Raw genomic sequence first — 15,896 nt, 5'->3', positions numbered from 1 at the left:
GGAAAGAGGCGAGTGTCCGTTTCTCTGCAGAGGGCCCTGTCTGCCTGTCTCCCTCCCGCTGCCCCCGGGCGGACGGCAAAATGTCCCGTGGGTCCAGCGCCGGCTTCGATCGCCACATCACCATTTTCTCCCCCGAGGGGCGTCTCTACCAAGTGGGTCAGTCTGTAGGGTGCTGTCTGGGGTGGGGGGTTCGCACGTTTCTCATCCCTTGGGATTGAAGCCAGAGCGGGATTGGCGCCCTCGCTCCCAAGCATGGGGCCTGGAATAATCAACAGGACTCCTGGGTTCTGTCCCCTGCTCTGGGAGGGGAGCAGGGTCTAGTGGTTAGAGCGGGGGGGGGGGGCTGGGAGCCAGGACTCCTGGGTTCTGTCCCCTGATCTGGGAGGGGAGCAGGGTCTAGTGGTTAGAGCGCGGGGGGGGGGGGGCTGGGAGCCAGGACTCCTGGGTTCTGTCCCCTGATCTGGGAGGGGAGTAGGGTCCAGCAACTAGAGTACAGGGTTGGTGTCAGAAATCCTGGGTGCTGGTCCTGGTTCTGAGAAGCAGCAGGGGCTAGTGCAGAGGTGGGCAAACTATGGCCCGCGGCCGTTTAAGCCGGCCCTCGAGCTCCCACTGCGGAGCAGGGTCTGGGGCTTGCCCTGCTCCGGCGCTCCAGCCCAGGAGCAGGGTTGGGGATCACTCCACGCGGCTCCAGGAAGCAGCGGCATGGCCCCCCTCCGGCTCCTACGTGCTCCAATGGCCCCCTCCGGCGCTCCAATGGGAGCTGCAGCGGGGGGGGGATGGGACGCCTGCGGACAGGGCAGTGCACCACCCAGAGCCTGCACCCCTGAGCTTCTCCCCACACCCCAACCCCCTGCCCCAGCCCTCCAAACCCCTCGGTCCCAGCCCAGAGCACCCTCCTACACCCCAAACCCCTCATCCCCAGCCGGAACCCTCATCCCCCCCTCACTCCCCACGCACCCTACTCCCCCAGCCCAGAGCCCCCTCCCTCACCCCAACCCCAATTCTGTGAGCATTCATGGCTCCCCATACAATTTCTATTCCCAGATGTGGCCCTCAGGCCAAAAAGTTTGCCCACCCCGGTCTAGTGGTTAGAGCTGGGGAATTAGGAGTCAGGACTCCTGGGTTCCATGCCTGGGTCTGGGAGGGGAGGGGGGTGGATCTAGAGTGGATTAGGACTGGGGCAGGGCTGGGAATCAGGACTCCTGGGCTCCATTCCCAACATCATACTGATTTGCAGCATGGCCTCAGGCAAGTCCCTCCCCTCCCCCCAGTGTGCCTCAGTTTCCCCATGCAGCAGCATGCAGGTTTTTGTCTGTGAAGCCCTGATGGAAAGCCCTTGAGAAATGCCATCACCCCCACACCTCCCTCTCTCTTCTTCCATTTACCGATTGCTGTCTCTGGTTGCAGAATATGCCTTCAAAGCCATCAGCCAGGGGGGGCTGACCACCGTGGCCGTGAGGGGGGAGGACTCTGTGGCCATGGTCACCCAGAAAAAAGTACCGGTAGGAGCCCAGCGTGTGGGGGAGAGGCCGGAGATCGGGGGGTGGGGTCAGGCGGGCCCATGGTGCCCTGCATTAACAAGGGCAGCCTTGGCTCTTTGCTGGCGGCCCCGGTCCTTGTGCCAGCTGAACCCGCCGTGTGGGGAGCCTTAGGGGAGAAAGAACACGGGCGCAAGAGCTGGAGTTGGGCCAGGACCCCAAGGCTCATACCTCGGCTCTCGCACATCATGTGCGACAACCAGCTTTTGGGGGGGGGGGGGCGGGGGGGCTGTGAGTGCTGTGGGGAGAAAGCGTCCACTGCTGGATCACAGCGCCCCCTAGCGCCTCATTGGGGTCAGCACAGACTGGGTGGGGAGAGCGCCCCCTGCTGAGCCCCCTGCCCGGCTCCCTGCTGCACAGCGCCCCCTAGTGCCACACGGGGGTCAGCACAGACTGGGCGGGGAGAGCGCCCCCCGCTGAGCCCCCTGCCCGGCTCCCTGCTGCACAGCGCCCCCTAGCACCTCATTGGGGTCAGCACAGACTGGGCAGGGAGAGCGCCCCCTGCTGAGCCCCCTGCCCGGCTCCCTGCCGCACAGCGCCCCCTAGCACCTCATTGGGGTCAGCACAGACTGGGCGGGGAGAGCACCCCCTGCTGAGCCTCCTGCCCGGCTCCCTGCCGCACAGCGCCCCCTAGTGCCACACTGGGGTCAGCACAGACTGGGCGGGGAGAGCACCCCCTGCTGAGCCTCCTGCCCGGCTCCCTGCCGCACAGCGCCCCCTAGTGCCACACTGGGGTCAGCACAGACTGGGCGGGGAGAGCACCCCCTGCTGAGCCTCCTGCCCGGCTCCCTGCCGCACAGCGCCCCCTAGTGCCACACTGGGGTCAGCACAGACTGGGCGGGGAGAGCGCCCCCCGCTGAGCCCCCTGCCCGGCTCCCTGCTGCACAGCGCCCCCTAGCGCCTCATTGGGGTCAGCACAGACTGGGTGGGGAGAGCGCCCCCTGCTGAGCCCCCTGCCCGGCTCCCTGCTGCACAGCGCCCCCTAGCGCCTCATTGGGGTCAGCACAGACTGGGTGGGGAGAGCGCCCCCTGCTGAGCCTCCTGCCCGGCTCCCTGCCGCACAGCGCCCCCTAGCGCCTCATTGGGGTCAGCACAGACTGGGTGGGGAGAGCGCCCCCTGCTGAGCCCCCTGCCCGGCTCCCTGCTGCACAGCGCCCCCTAGCGCCTCATTGGGGTCAGCACAGACTGGGTGGGGAGAGCACCCCCTGCTGAGCCTCCTGCCCGGCTCCCTGCCGCACAGCGCCCCCTAGTGCCACACTGGGGTCAGCACAGACTGGGCGGGGAGAGCACCCCCTGCTGAGCCTCCTGCCCGGCTCCCTGCCGCACAGCGCCCCCTAGTGCCACACTGGGGTCAGCACAGACTGGGCGGGGAGAGCGCCCCCCGCTGAGCCCCCTGCCCGGCTCCCTGCTGCACAGCGCCCCCTAGCGCCTCATTGGGGTCAGCACAGACTGGGTGGGGAGAGCGCCCCCTGCTGAGCCCCCTGCCCGGCTCCCTGCTGCACAGCGCCCCCTAGCGCCTCATTGGGGTCAGCACAGACTGGGTGGGGAGAGCGCCCCCTGCTGAGCCTCCTGCCCGGCTCCCTGCCGCACAGCGCCCCCTAGCGCCTCATTGGGGTCAGCACAGACTGGGTGGGGAGAGCGCCCCCTGCCCAGCTCACTGCAGCACAGCGCCCCCTAGCATCACACTGGGGCCAGCACTGACTGCCCCCCCCCCGCTCCCTGCCGGGTTTCTTTGGAGGCTCCCCACCCGGCTCGGCACATAAAGCCCAGGGATGAGCAGGTCCAGCCGTAGGATGCAGGGGTGATTTCCACCTGGGCCCCAGGGCAACCGCCCTCCAGCCTGACCCCCGGGGCAGCAGGTGACGGGCCGGGGCGGCCTGCTGGGAAATCACCTGGCCTTGGTGTCTTTACTCCCACCCCTAGGATAAGCTCCTGGATCCCAGCACGGTCACCAACCTGTATCGCTTGACGGAGACCATCGGCTGTGCCATGACCGGCATGAGTGGTAAGCCGGGGCCAGGGGCGGGCTCTGGTTCCCTCCCAGGGGATGAATCCTGACCTGGCGTTAGCAATTCCTGGGGACTCCTGCTCTGCGCCCGTCCATGCGGGGTACGAGTCTGAGACCGCCCCCGGAACAGGGCCTGGGCCCTGCCCCTCCACCTTCTCGCTCTGGAGTTCGCTGGTTCAATCCCCCACATCCTCCCATGTGGCGGCCTGAAACCAGATCTAGATCTGACCCGGAGACGCTTACACTGGCTGCCCCAAAGTCCTGATCTAGAGAGCAAGGTACGTGGGGTGATCTCGTCAGGCTGGCCGGCAAGTTTTTCTCCTCTAGAAACACACTAGCCTGGATGCACTGAGATCTCAAATGCACGGTATTACGGCAGCGCCTAGGGGCCACAAGCTGAGATCGAGGCCCCTGTTGTGGGCCCCCGTCGAGATCAGGGCCCATGTAGTGCTGCCTAGATCCTCCCCACAACCGAGATCAGGGGCCCCATTTGCCGGGCGCTGCCCAGACCCCCCCCCCACACACACACACACTGAGATCAGGGCCCCTGTTATGATGGGCGCTGCCCAGACAAGAGCACATTATAGTCCCTGCCCCAAGGAGTTCACTCTCTAAATAGCCACAGGCAGGGTGATTATCCCTGTTGTACAGATGGGAAAACTGAGGCCGCGAGAGAGGGAGTGACTCGCCCCACGCGTCCTTGGGAGCCGGCCAGGGGTCAGAACCCTGGTCCTCCAGCTCCGCAGCGGCCAGGCTCTAAGGGGACGACTCTTGGGTGTAGCAGTATTAGGGCTTTTATCCTGTTTGTGAGCTGTTTGGCCCGCAGAAAGCAACGGACTCATTGAATGACACAGCTCTGATTCCCTCTAGCGGTGGGGACAGACACACACAGAGCAGGACTTAGACCCTCCAGCCTGGGGCGGCAGGGAGGGTGACACACACACGTCCTGCTTGTGCCTCGTTTGACGGGGGCTCCTTTCCCCGCCCAGCCGACGGCCGGTCCCAGGTGCAGCGCGCCCGGCACGAGGCTGCCAAGTGGAAGTACAAGAAGGGCTACGAGATCCCGGTGGCGATGCTGTGCAGGCGCATGGCTGACATCTCCCAGGTCTACACGCAGAACGCCGAGATGAGACCCCTGGGCTGCTGTGAGTGATGGGGGGCAGGGGAGAGGCCCCCCCCACCATGGACTCACCCAGAGTCACCCCTCTCCTTTACCCAGCCTCCATCTGTTCCCCACTTAGCCCTGCTCAATCACTGATCACCCCCATCCCCTACCCCACTCACAGCCTGCCCCATAACCCCAGACCCCCCCACCCTTAACTCAGCCCTCCCTTAATTGCTAACCCCCGCATGGCTGCCCCAGCAAACCCTCCAACTTCTTCCCCTTCTCTAAATGCCCCCTCCCCCCTTTCACCTCCCCGAGGACCCCGGTGGTCCCCTAGGAGCTCCCCCAACACCGCCACTGACTATTCCTTTAGGGCCCCTTCACACTCTGGCTCTAAATGCCCCTGGTTCGGACGGTTCGAGACACAGGAGCCCGCCCCTTCCCATGAACCCTCCCTTCCCGCTTCTGGCAGCAGGTATGATCCTGATCGGGATCGACCAGGAACTGGGGCCCCAGCTGTTCAAATGCGACCCAGCGGGTTACTACTGTGGCTATAAAGCGACCACTGCTGGGGTGAAGCAGACCGAAGCGAACAGCTTCCTGGAGAAGACCTTGAAGAAGAAACAGGGCTCACCTGTGGATCCTGTAGAGGTCAGTGTGTGTCTCCATGCATGCCTGTGCATTGTGTGTGTTACCACACAACCGTACATGACTGGGTGAGTGTATCCCCTTCCTGGAGCAACGTGAGCCCTGTGCTGGTATAGATCTATCAGTCTGGTGCTAGAACGTATACGCAGTCCTCCACTAACAATCCCACAATGCAACACTCCCTTCAGCAGTGACTTGTCTGGTGAAAGTTTTGAATTCTACTCTCCAGGGGTGTCACGTCCCATTTAAAAAACTAGCACAGGTCATAGAGTGGAAGAATCAGGACCTATGTTATTTGTCTCGGTAATATCTTGGAGCAGGGAGTTCCACAGGTCAACCACATGCAAAGTAGAAAAAGTCTTTTCCTTTTCTTCCTTGGCTGACAGTTGGCAATTACTTGCTTATCGACGGTCCTCTCCACAGACTTCAAGGCCAGTGAGATTGAAGTGGGGATAGTAACATCAGAGCATCCCCAATTCCGGTAAGACTTCTTGGCTTACAAGTTCCTCCCGCCCATTTCCAGAGCAGTCTCGAATTAACAACACCCTGTCTTGGTGGCTTGCAGGACACTGAGCGAGGATGAGATCGAGCGTCACCTGGTCACCATCGCAGAACGGGAATAACCTCAATGACCACCGAATCCTTCAGGACAAGAAACTGCTTCTGAAAGGGACCCCTCGAAAGCCTGGATCTTAGTTATCACATTAACATGTAGATTCCCCCACAGTAATCCACTTACAACAGGGCTAATGTCATGATAGCCTGCAGTGCTTTTTAAAATGTTTAATTAAGAACCCTCCTAGTCCAGTTCCTTCCTGACCCCTGTGACCGCTGATGGCCTGAAGCATGAGATTTCTCTGTTTCTCTCTCTCGGTCAGGCCTTGTCTGTGTTATGGAAAAAGGTGCATTTAGACAGAGCACATGCTTAATCTTTATGGGATGTGTGTAACATTAAGCCAGGGCATAAGTCTTCGCAGCAGCAGCAAGCCTCGTAAAACCAAATACTGTGTCCAGTGCTAGTGCTCACAACTCAAGGAGGACATTGATAAATTGGAGAGGGGTCAGAGAAGAGCCACAAAAATGATTAAAGGATTAGAAAACCTGCCTTGAAGTGACAGACTCAGAACAATCTCTTTAGCTTAACAAAGAGAAGGTGAAGAGGTAAGTGGATCCAGGCTATCAGTACCTCCATGGGGAACAAACATTTAATACTGGACTCTTCGGTCTAGCAGAGGAAGGTCTAACACGATCCAATGGCTGGAAATTGAAGCTAGAGAAATTCAGACTGGAAACAAGGTGTAAATTTTTCACAGAGAGGATAGTTAACACTTGGAACAATCTACGAAGGGCTGTCCACCAGTGGCACTTTTTAAATCAAAACTGGGTGGGAGGACAAGCTGTAATGGGCTTAATCTGCAGCAAGGGAGATTGAGGTGAGATATCAGGACAAACTTTCCAACGCTCCGGGGAGTGAAGCTCTGGAACAGGCGTCCCAGGGAGGTTGTGGGATCCCCATCACTGGAGGGTTTTAAGGACAGGTTGGACTTGCTCCTGCCTGCGGGCCGGGGACTGGACTAGACGGCCACCCAAGGTCCCTTCCAGCCCGACACGTCTCGGATTCTGTGTGCTTGGAAAACACAGCGCTCTGTAAGAGCTAATAAGCTGACGTCACCCTAGGCAGAGCCAACATAAAGCCTAGTTGTTAGATACATTCCAGGGGCTTTGAAGGATTTAGGAGGTAAAAACGGGCTGGCGTAGCTATTTCAATATCACAGCCCACTTTGGATACTCGATCCTGGAATGAGTGGCTCTACGGCAGAATAGTTACTCCACCCGCAAAGTCAAACGCTACCGGACTAGCTTCGGCTACAATAGCTCTGCCCGTCAATGCCACGTGGGTCACGTGTGCAGAGGTGTGAAAAATTGAGTGCCTGGCCCAGACACAGCTAGGTGGCTGGAAGAATTCTTCTGTTGACCCAGCGACCACCACCCAGATTAACTACAGCAGCAGAAAAACTGCTTCTGGCTACGCATAATAATCTCCCCTGCAGCAGCTGGGGCGCCCTGGGTGTAGACAAGGCCAAAGTAGGGCACAATGCTAGCAGTGAGATTCCTGGACACAGAGATCGGGAGCATCTCTTCTCCCAACACAAGAACAAAGGAAGTATTTGAGGAAACTGAAAAGGTAGCGAAGTCAGAACTCCGGAGAGGGAAGCACGCACTGTGTGGGGGGCAGCATGCAGGACTCGATCAGGCACGCATGGCCTAGTGGGTAGACTGCTGGGCTGGACCTCAGGAGCCAGGGGTTCCAGGCCCAGCTCTGCCACTGGCCTGGTTTATGACCTCGGGCAAGTCACTTCCCCTTTCTGTGCCTCAGTTTTCCTGTCTGTAAAATGGGGAGAAAATGCTGCTTACCTCCTTTGTGCAGCACTTTGAGCTCTATGGATGGGATGTGCTATGTAAGAACCGGGTATTATTAGAGATGGACTATGGCGGTGATGCAGCGAGTCCAGTCCTCTGTCCAAACGCCCTGCCCGCCACATGAACACCGGACACGCTGTATAGTTCAAGCAGTAGCTTTAATCTCATCCCCCATCACTGGTCAAGAACATACACGATACAGAGAGCGGGATCCAGCAAAAGCAAAGACTGGTGGGGAGAAAGAACACACAGACACAGAACCGTATAAAGTTGAACGACAGCTCCCACAAAACTCACAACATAGCTTAAAACCCACACGCACTGGATGAGAGTGATGTGGTATCTGGGTCTTTAGACACAGAACCAGCTGGGGAAATGAAGAGACAATGCTTACATAGAGAAAGCCATTTCCCTTCTGCCGAGTTTCTTCAGCCAGCCTCTTCAGTGTGGTGTTCGAGAAGAATGAGCCAGGGACCAGGTTGTTTTCAGGAGCTAACCTGGGAAGAGCCTCATGAACAAAAGTGTCCCTCATCCAATGGATCAAAACCCATCTGTGGGGCTGGGCATCGGTCTGTCCATTCCAAGAAGGCCAGGTTTGAGGCCTGATCCACGCAGCAATGTTTGTAACAGTAGAACTAGGTCATTTGCGGGGTGACAGGTTTGGGGGTTTTTTTTTGTTTTGTTTTGTTTTTAAATTGATAGCAAGACAGTACAACCGCTAGTGTGGTCAGTTAGACTGGTCGAAAGGTGCCTTATATTGGGACAGCCTATTCCCCTTCCCAGAGGGGAATAAAGCACCTTTGTGACAATATAACTGCATGCCCACAGATGGGATTGTACAACTTGAACTAGAAAGACACAAAGAGGCAGTGTGATCTAGTGCACAGAGGACTTGGTGAACCTGGGTTCTACTCCCAATTTGGCTACGGGCCCGTTGGGTGACCGTGGCCAACTCATTGTGCATCTGTTTCCCCATCTGTAAAATGGGGACAATGAGACTGACCTCCGTGGTTATCTCCTGCTGCACAGAGCCAGGTGTTGAAGTGCTACAACTTGTGTGTTAGACAAGCCCTTTAGTAATAAGTGCGGAGGCCTAGAGGGCTCAATCCTGGTCCACTTGCGAGCTGGGAAAAGTATTATTGACTCTTAACAGTCAGGTCCCTCAGTCCTTCGCACTGGGGCAAGTGAACTAAAAATCCAACCCTACTTCCTAGGGAGGCTACTGATTCTAGGCCCCCCCACCCCCAAAGACACACCCAGAACCTCATTATCCCACCCCCACCTCCTGGTACTGAGATCACATTGAGGTCAGCTAAGGTGCTCAGAGCTTGAGAATTAACCCCGGCCCCCTAAAAACAGAGAGCCCCAATCTCCCCTTACATTTTGGCCTGTGTTTTCATTTACAAGACGTATGAGAACGTAAAGGAGAAAACAGCAGCCTCGTTGAAGGAGGATTTTGTTTAGAATTAGATCCTTTCTCCCCACACCTTTCCAAACCACAAATGGTTTATTAGTAAGACCTACCCCCCCCCATTCCATCTGTAACTCATGCAGCCAGTTTCTAAATCAAGTCCCAGGTCTGCCTAGGGCAGCTCTTCCAAAATTACCCCCCGCTTCCCCCCCTGGCAAACAGAAGCCATTTCAGACAGCACAGCACCCAGCGGTCCCATCTCCATCACGTTAGACACAAAGATCAGAGCTAGTTGGGAATTTGACAAACCGGTTTTCCCCCCCGGAAAAAAACCCACATCAATTTGTCAGAGCCAAAGCTGCTTGTGAACAGGGCTGCTTTGGCTGACTTGCTCAATCCAAAACACTGGGGGGCGGCTGGGGGTTTAAAACCAGTGAAACGTCCTGTTTTAACAAGGACAGTTTCCAGTTTTGTCATCAAAACAACTTTTGGTTTTGAAATGAATAAATTCAGACGACAAAACGATCAAAATATAACAACGCAACTGAAATTATTTTCAGCCGTTCCGCTCGTGAAAGGCCGAGGTGGGAGTTTTCAGCTCAAATTTGGAGCAGGCAAATTTGTTGATCTCTAAAAACGTTACGGGATGGGACAACTGCTTCTCACACAGCTCCAAGAGACCCCATTGACACCCAGCGCCGAGGATAGCACGAACAAGGCTTTACAGCCAATCAGCGGGCACCGAGGAAGAAAACCGACTCCTCAGGGAAAGGAATGAAGACGGTCCCACCCTGCAGTACTGGCTAGCTGCTAAGAAGCCAAGATTGGCCCTTCTGGACACAGATGCATCTTGGACCCTATGCACAGGTACAAGAGATGCGCGGTTCCTACCCCAGACAGGGCACAGGCGCAGTCCCTCCTTCTCCATGTCTGACCCAAATCAGACAGCTCCAAACACACCTTGACTCTTTCCAATCTCTCACCCCCACCTTCGAGATCTAAAAGGTCTTGCTCTTTGGCCTCTCTTCCCTCCTCTTCCTCACTCTGTCACTCCCTCTGCTCATCACACACCCCACCCCCATTCTTTCCACCAGCCTCATCTCTCATCTGCTCCTCCTGTGAATTCCTCCCCCACCCTGCCTGTTTCAATCCACCTACCCTGCGCCGGAGCTCTTGCCCTGTCTTGGCCGATAGATCCTAAACGCTAGCAGAGGCTCAGATTTTCAAGAGCACTCACCGACCCTCGGCCTTACGGCTGCAGGAGGAGACCAGGGCTGCATGGCGCTCGTGAAAATCTATCCACCTCATTTAGGTGCTTAGATGGGGTCAGATTCTTTTTAGCTGTTCCCAAGTACTAAATCCAACTGGAGTTGGGCGGTGCTCAGTGCTGCTCAAGATAAAAGCAAACAGGCCCAGGACGTTTGAAAGGCAGCTAAAACCCAGCCGGAAATGCAACGTGCTGTGCAGCTCCCCACTGACCCGAATTGCTTGGTTATGTGAACAGCATCTGTGGACTCCAGCAGGACCCCTTGCATGGATAGGGATGACGCTCCCGCTTTGAATGGCTCGACAGGGCAAAGGATACAGCGAGCAGAGAAATCCTGCCGACAGTCCATCCCAGCTGCGACTGCAAAGAGCAGCAGGTGCCGAAATACCTTTTTTTTATTTTAACGTAATCAAAATAACTCAATATAAACTGACAGCTAAGAAACACAAAAGAAAACGAACAAAGGGGGGGGAAATAAACGGATTAGATCAAGGCTCACGGCTACCGGTTCCAAGTAGTGGGAGCTTTACACTGAGCGTTGCCAGAAACTGCAGCTTTTGGATAAATAGTCGGAACTAGCTGGGAATGGAGAGATTGAGCCACTGCCAAACTTCTTCCCACAGCAGCAGAGCAGGACACGAGTCTTTTACGGAGAGGTTCACTGCCACGATGGGTAACGGCTCACGCTGCAGGGGATGCCGGCCCGGCCCCGTCAGTTCTTATAGTGTCCACTGTTGATGACTATGTCGTCGTATTCCTCCTGAAAAACGGGAGAGCTTCACTGATGACCTGAGAGGTATGGCGGGATCGAAGGGGGCATGGGCGTGTTTAGAGACTGTTATGCAGCAGGTGGGGAGGGCCAGATTGAAACACAAAGTTGGCTGTTGCTGCCGATGCCCCGTGTTCAGGTTTCTTCCCTTCTTGTATTAGGCTCATAGATCCTAAGGCCAGAAGGGACGACTGTGATCAAGTCTGACTTCCTGTAAAATGCAGGCCCTGGAGCTGCCCTGAATTAATTGCTGTTTGAACAACAGCAGATGGGGGTGGGGGGGAGAAGAGACACAGACCTCCAATTTTGATTTAAAAACATTGTCAGTGATGGAGAATCCATCACAGCTCTAGGAAAATTAAGGACTAATTACTCTTAAAAATTTGCCCTTCTCTCCTGAATATCCTGAAGCTAGACAAGTCTGAATGCTTCAATTTCCAACCGCTGGATCATCTACTGTCAAATTTCTTATACCCACATAGCAGTGCTTAATTTGTGCTAGGGCCGAGTCCTGGCACCTTTAGGCTTGGCAATTCATAGCACCGGCATCTCGGGGCTTGCCAGGTCAGTCATGAATGTTAAAAAAAAAGTCACACCTCTTTTACTACAAATCAAGCACTGTGATGTACGTACTTACAAACCGATACAATCACCCCTTAACCTGGTCTGTGTTAATCCAACTAGACCAGAGACTCGAGGAACTCAATCCCTTCGAAAAGAGAATCCCCTGCTGGTGAAAGACCCCTTTGGTCTGCACTGCTGCCAATCGCAATGCCAGCTTCCCCACCCACTGTGTTTTAAAGGGACCCACTCTAAGCAGGGGGGTTCAGTCTCTGTGGGTCCTGTTTGATCTTCAGCGTCCACTAGGCTTACCCAGGAGGGGGCTGGTTAGTGGCAGAGCGAACTAGGAACCAGGCTGAGACCTGCCAATTCGTTCCACATGGGGGATGCTACATGGCTAGAGAATGGGAATGGCTTTCCAGTACTGCTGTCTAGGCCTCAAGTCCCCCGTCACTCCTACAGGGGGAGGGGTTGCTCTAGGACAGAGATGAGCCACACTTGCAAGGGGTGAAGCTTGGCCTGGTGTTAATTCAGCACCCCCACCCCACTCACGTCACTGCTCTCAGCCAGGCTCTCCTCCGAATCCCAGTCGGGCTCCTCCGAGCCGAACTCCCGGAGCAGCTGCAAGACCTTTTGGTTGGGCCTGTGTAGGGCGCTATAGATGGGGGTGTAACCGACGTACATCCGGGCCCTCGGGTCCGCTCCGGCACGCAGCAGACACTCCACCACTTCCGCGCTCTGCGACTCCACTGCCAAGTGGAGGGGACTCCGGCCACAGCTCAGCTCCTGCCAGCGGTGGACAGACAAGTCAGCGAGGCTGCTATGGAGTACTCGGGGAAGGGTAAAAGCCTTCCGATCTCTTCCCACCCCTCCCCATAGACGATCCACCCCAGCGCCCAGTACTAACTGCCTTGTTGAGATCGGCTCCGGCACCCACAAGGAGCTTGACCACTTCAAGGTCCTTCCGCAGGACAGCCACATGCAGCGGCGTGTAACCTGTGGAAACCAAGAGCGGACAATTTTGGTCAACCCCACAAGTTGATTTCCGCCTCCCTCAGGCCAGCTAGTAACCTATTGGTGGACCAGCTGGCTGCTGTCATGGCAGCACGAGAGGATTGTTTGCCCTGCTGAGGGGGGGGAACCAAGACTAGAGGGATCTTTTATGGAGCAGTCTCATTGATTTCTTCGCTCCAGTCATGTCTGGCAGCAGGCAGTTCCACAGGTTAACTATAGGCTACACAACAGACTATGTATCCATCCAGCACGCTGCCTTTTGGTTTTTGTCACCCCCAAAGTGGCAGGCCTCTCTCTCTCAGTTAAGCCATTTCTGCACTTGGGGAAAACGGGCATGGAAGTCATTTTGGTGATGGCCAAATTCTGGTGTTTTCTTGGGTATGTTAGAGAAGCCTCAGGACTGCTCTAACTTACGTTTGGCCCTCCGCAGGCTCGGAGGGAGCGGAGCATAGCTGGAGCGCAGCATGCTCTGGCCACGGGAGCTGGGCTGGTGCCAGGCTGTTATGCCAGCTCCATATTGGCTGGGGAAGGGAAGGAGGGTGAGAATGCTCATGACAAAGGTCCCACGTGTAACAGGCCCAGTGTATTTCCCAGGTGGGTGACGAGAGTCTCCATACCATCATAATTGGTGCAGTCCAACTGAGCGCAGGCATCATTCCCCTCGCAGGGCCTGTACCCACTCAGCGATGTCAGGAGCCACTGTGCGCAGTCCTGGCAGCCCTCCCGGCATGCCAGGTGCAGCGCGGTGTGGCCAGCTTTCTCCTGCACGCAGAGCCCCGCCCCGGCTGCCATCAGCTTGCGGACAAAGTTGGAGGCGCCGAGAATGACTGCGATGTGCAGTGCCGTCTGGAGAAGGGCAGCGAGAGAGAAGGGGGTGAGAAAGCTCAAGGTAGATCTCCCCTAAAAGGGGCCTGGCCTACCATCATCAACAGCACTAGAGATCACTTCTTTCAGTGGTTTTCACCCCAACTTCTCCCAAACAGCTTTGCACCCTATAACCCAGGAACAGCCACCTCTGGGCAGGAGGGCAGCAGCCAATTGCACAAGAGGGTCAGGAATTTTAGCCAAGGATGCCAGGGTAAATCCACTATTCTCACAAAAGCCGCCTGTAATACTCGGGCGCAGTAGCGGACAAGGTTGTATCCTCCCTGTGCACGAGGAGCTGCACGGAAGTCAGTTTATCTGCCTGGGATGAGCGAAGACCCCAGGATGAGTGCAGATCAGCTTATGTCCTGAAACAAAGCCTTCCCTGACCCCGTATCTGCTTTGGTCCATTGCTGTCAAACCCCCACGCTTGCTCCCCATCCCCCTGCCACAAAAGGGGCAGATGTGTTTTGATGTCAGCCCCTGTTAACACTTATTTTGCAGTAGCATCTCCATCAGTTTGGGACTCTATCCTGCTAGCTACAGTACAAACACAAAGCTAGGAACAGTCCCTGCCCCAAAGAGATTGTTGTGCTCTGTAACACTCTTCCCTGCTCCCACAAGTCATTTATGATGCCGAGGGGTTTTTTAACGTGGGGTTGTGTTTCATTTTCTAACCAGCACCCCAAGCATTCCATAAAGGAGGTGGCATCATGCGGGGACCAGACTGGGAGCCAGTACTCCTGAGTTCTGCCCCCCGACTTGCTGTGCAATCTTCGGGCAAGCCAATTTGCCCCCTCGTGCCTCAGTTTCCCCACTGGAAAATGGAGGATGATACAGACAGAAAATGCTCCAGTCTCGGCCCAACCTGGCCCAGGTCGTTCTGCAGATCCAAGTATTCCGTCCCAGCCGTGTACTGCAAGATAGAATCCAGAAAGGCCTCATGTTCGTGAATCACAGCCAGGTGGAGAGCTCTGGGGAGAGAAGAACAGACACCACTCCCAGCAAAATGAAAAAGCGGTACCGCGCAACTGGCTGAAAATACTGCACCTGAAAGGGAAGCAAAGCGATTAGCAAGCCGAGGAATTGATTTAGTCAGCCGAGAGAGAGAGCGAGCACGTACCAAGGAGCTGGGGATATAGCAGGGAGGCCATAGGGCAAATCTTGGTAGGAGCGTAGGCAACGGAAAAAGCTCCCAGGGGTGACCGAGTTGCAGATGCCGTCTAAAGCCTCCCGGGACCGAGAGGCCAGGGATTGAGGGCCAGGGTCAGTGGAGACAGCACTGAAATACGCGGTTTAGGGCTGAAGCACATCAACAAAGCTGCGTGTCCGAAGTCCGAAACTAGAGCAGGGAGCTGGCTGTGGGCCAGGACCGAGGCGCACCCGGGGGAGCCGACGACTCGGACCCCCGCAATGCTGCACTTTCACGGCCCATCGAGCCGGGCTGCAGCCCAGCGGCTCTCCCGGAGTTGGCTTCCCCCCCCTTAACGTCGCCCCCAGGCCGGGGACCCGTGGGGGAGACGGGGCTGGGGACCACGAGGCCCCAGCCGGGGCCGTTCCCGGGAGAGGGCCCCCGAGCGCGGCGGGAGGGGGCCTGGCCGGTGTGGGGGCGGCCCCGAAGCCGGGGGGCGGCCCCGAAGCCGGGGGGCTTCACCCCCTCCCCCCAAGCCGCGGAGGGGGGCGCGGCGGACAAAGCGGGGGCGCCCGGACACTTACGTATCCCCGTCCTCGGTCACGAAGCCCAGGACGTGGCGCAGCCAGGCCCCGGGGGCCGCCGCGGGCGCCTCCCCGGGCCCGGCCGCGGGGTCCCCGAGCCGCACGGCCTCCACGCCCCGGGCGAGCGCCCCCAGCTCCGGCCCCGCGGCCGCCCCCCAGCCGGCTTCCTCCTCGCCCAGGGCGGAGTCCAGGCGCTCGGAGACCGACCCGCAGGCCTCGGGGGGGCCGGCGGCCGGGCCCGGGCCCGGGGGGGGCTTCTCCGGCGGGGCCCCCAGGCCGTCCTGGATCTGGCTGAGCTGCCCCTCGCTCAGGGAGCCCAGGCCGCTGTCGCACCAGTCCTCGCCCGCCTCCGGCCGCTTGGCCTCCCCGAGCGCGGCCGCCGGCTGCGGCGCCGCCATGGCTCCCGGACCCGCCCTAACGCTGCGGCTCGCGGGGCGCCGCCGCCATGCCCGGCCCGGCGCCGCTGGCTCAGGCTGCGCCCGTGCAGGGGATTTCGGGGCCCGGGGAATTCCCCGCGCCCCAGCCAATCGCCGCCGGGCGGCCGCGGGGCGCGCTGGGAGTTGTGGTCCTGGGC

At 57.7% G+C, this 15,896-nt stretch overlaps 2 protein-coding genes across 3 annotated transcripts; one reads left to right on the top strand and one right to left on the bottom strand.

The window, feature by feature from the left end:
* Positions 1 to 9,359, top strand: LOC140902176 (proteasome subunit alpha type-6). Of its 2 annotated transcripts, none has more exons than XM_073321962.2 (7): positions 1 to 156; positions 1,408 to 1,502; positions 3,462 to 3,543; positions 4,536 to 4,691; positions 5,127 to 5,302; positions 5,686 to 5,780; positions 5,865 to 9,359. In XM_073321962.2, the coding sequence occupies exons 1-7, from the start codon at positions 81 to 83 to the stop codon at positions 5,920 to 5,922; spliced, it is 738 nt and encodes a 245-aa protein (XP_073178063.2). In that variant the 5' UTR covers positions 1 to 80; the 3' UTR covers positions 5,923 to 9,359. The 2 variants fall into 2 exon arrangements, with proteins under 2 accessions (XP_073178063.2, XP_073178064.2); XM_073321963.2 differs by having other exon boundaries at positions 86 to 152.
* Positions 7,860 to 15,886, bottom strand: NFKBIB (NFKB inhibitor beta). The gene is made up of 6 exons (XM_073321961.2): positions 15,323 to 15,886; positions 14,475 to 14,580; positions 13,360 to 13,588; positions 12,636 to 12,724; positions 12,281 to 12,514; positions 7,860 to 11,158 (listed from the first exon to the last, which is right to left on the bottom strand). The coding sequence occupies exons 1-6, from the start codon at positions 15,718 to 15,720 to the stop codon at positions 11,111 to 11,113; spliced, it is 1,104 nt and encodes a 367-aa protein (XP_073178062.1). The 5' UTR covers positions 15,721 to 15,886; the 3' UTR covers positions 7,860 to 11,110.
* Positions 15,887 to 15,896: the final 10 nt, after the last annotated feature.

The sequence above is a fragment of the Lepidochelys kempii genome, chromosome 23 (genome assembly GCF_965140285.1).
Source record: "Lepidochelys kempii isolate rLepKem1 chromosome 23, rLepKem1.hap1, whole genome shotgun sequence".
NCBI lineage: Eukaryota > Metazoa > Chordata > Testudines > Cheloniidae > Lepidochelys > Lepidochelys kempii.
Note: the sequence above shows the minus strand (reverse complement) of the source record. Positions and strands in the feature narration are given on the sequence as shown.

Coding starts and splice junctions, on each gene's coding strand:
- NFKBIB (XM_073321961.2), bottom strand. CDS start 15,720: ATGGCGGCGCCGCAGCCGGCGGCCGCGCTCGGGGAGGCCAAGCGGCCG. Junction 13,589..14,474: donor TGCAGAACGACCTGGGCCAG/GTTGGGCCGAGA, acceptor GCCCTTCTCCAG/ACGGCACTGCACATCGCAGT. Junction 12,515..12,635: donor GAGCCGATCTCAACAAGGCA/GTTAGTACTGGG, acceptor CACCGCTGGCAG/GAGCTGAGCTGTGGCCGGAG.
- LOC140902176 (XM_073321962.2), top strand. CDS start 81: ATGTCCCGTGGGTCCAGCGCCGGCTTCGATCGCCACATCACCATTTTC. Junction 4,692..5,126: donor GATGAGACCCCTGGGCTGCT/GTGAGTGATGGG, acceptor TTCTGGCAGCAG/GTATGATCCTGATCGGGATC. Junction 5,303..5,685: donor CACCTGTGGATCCTGTAGAG/GTCAGTGTGTGT, acceptor CTTGGCTGACAG/TTGGCAATTACTTGCTTATC.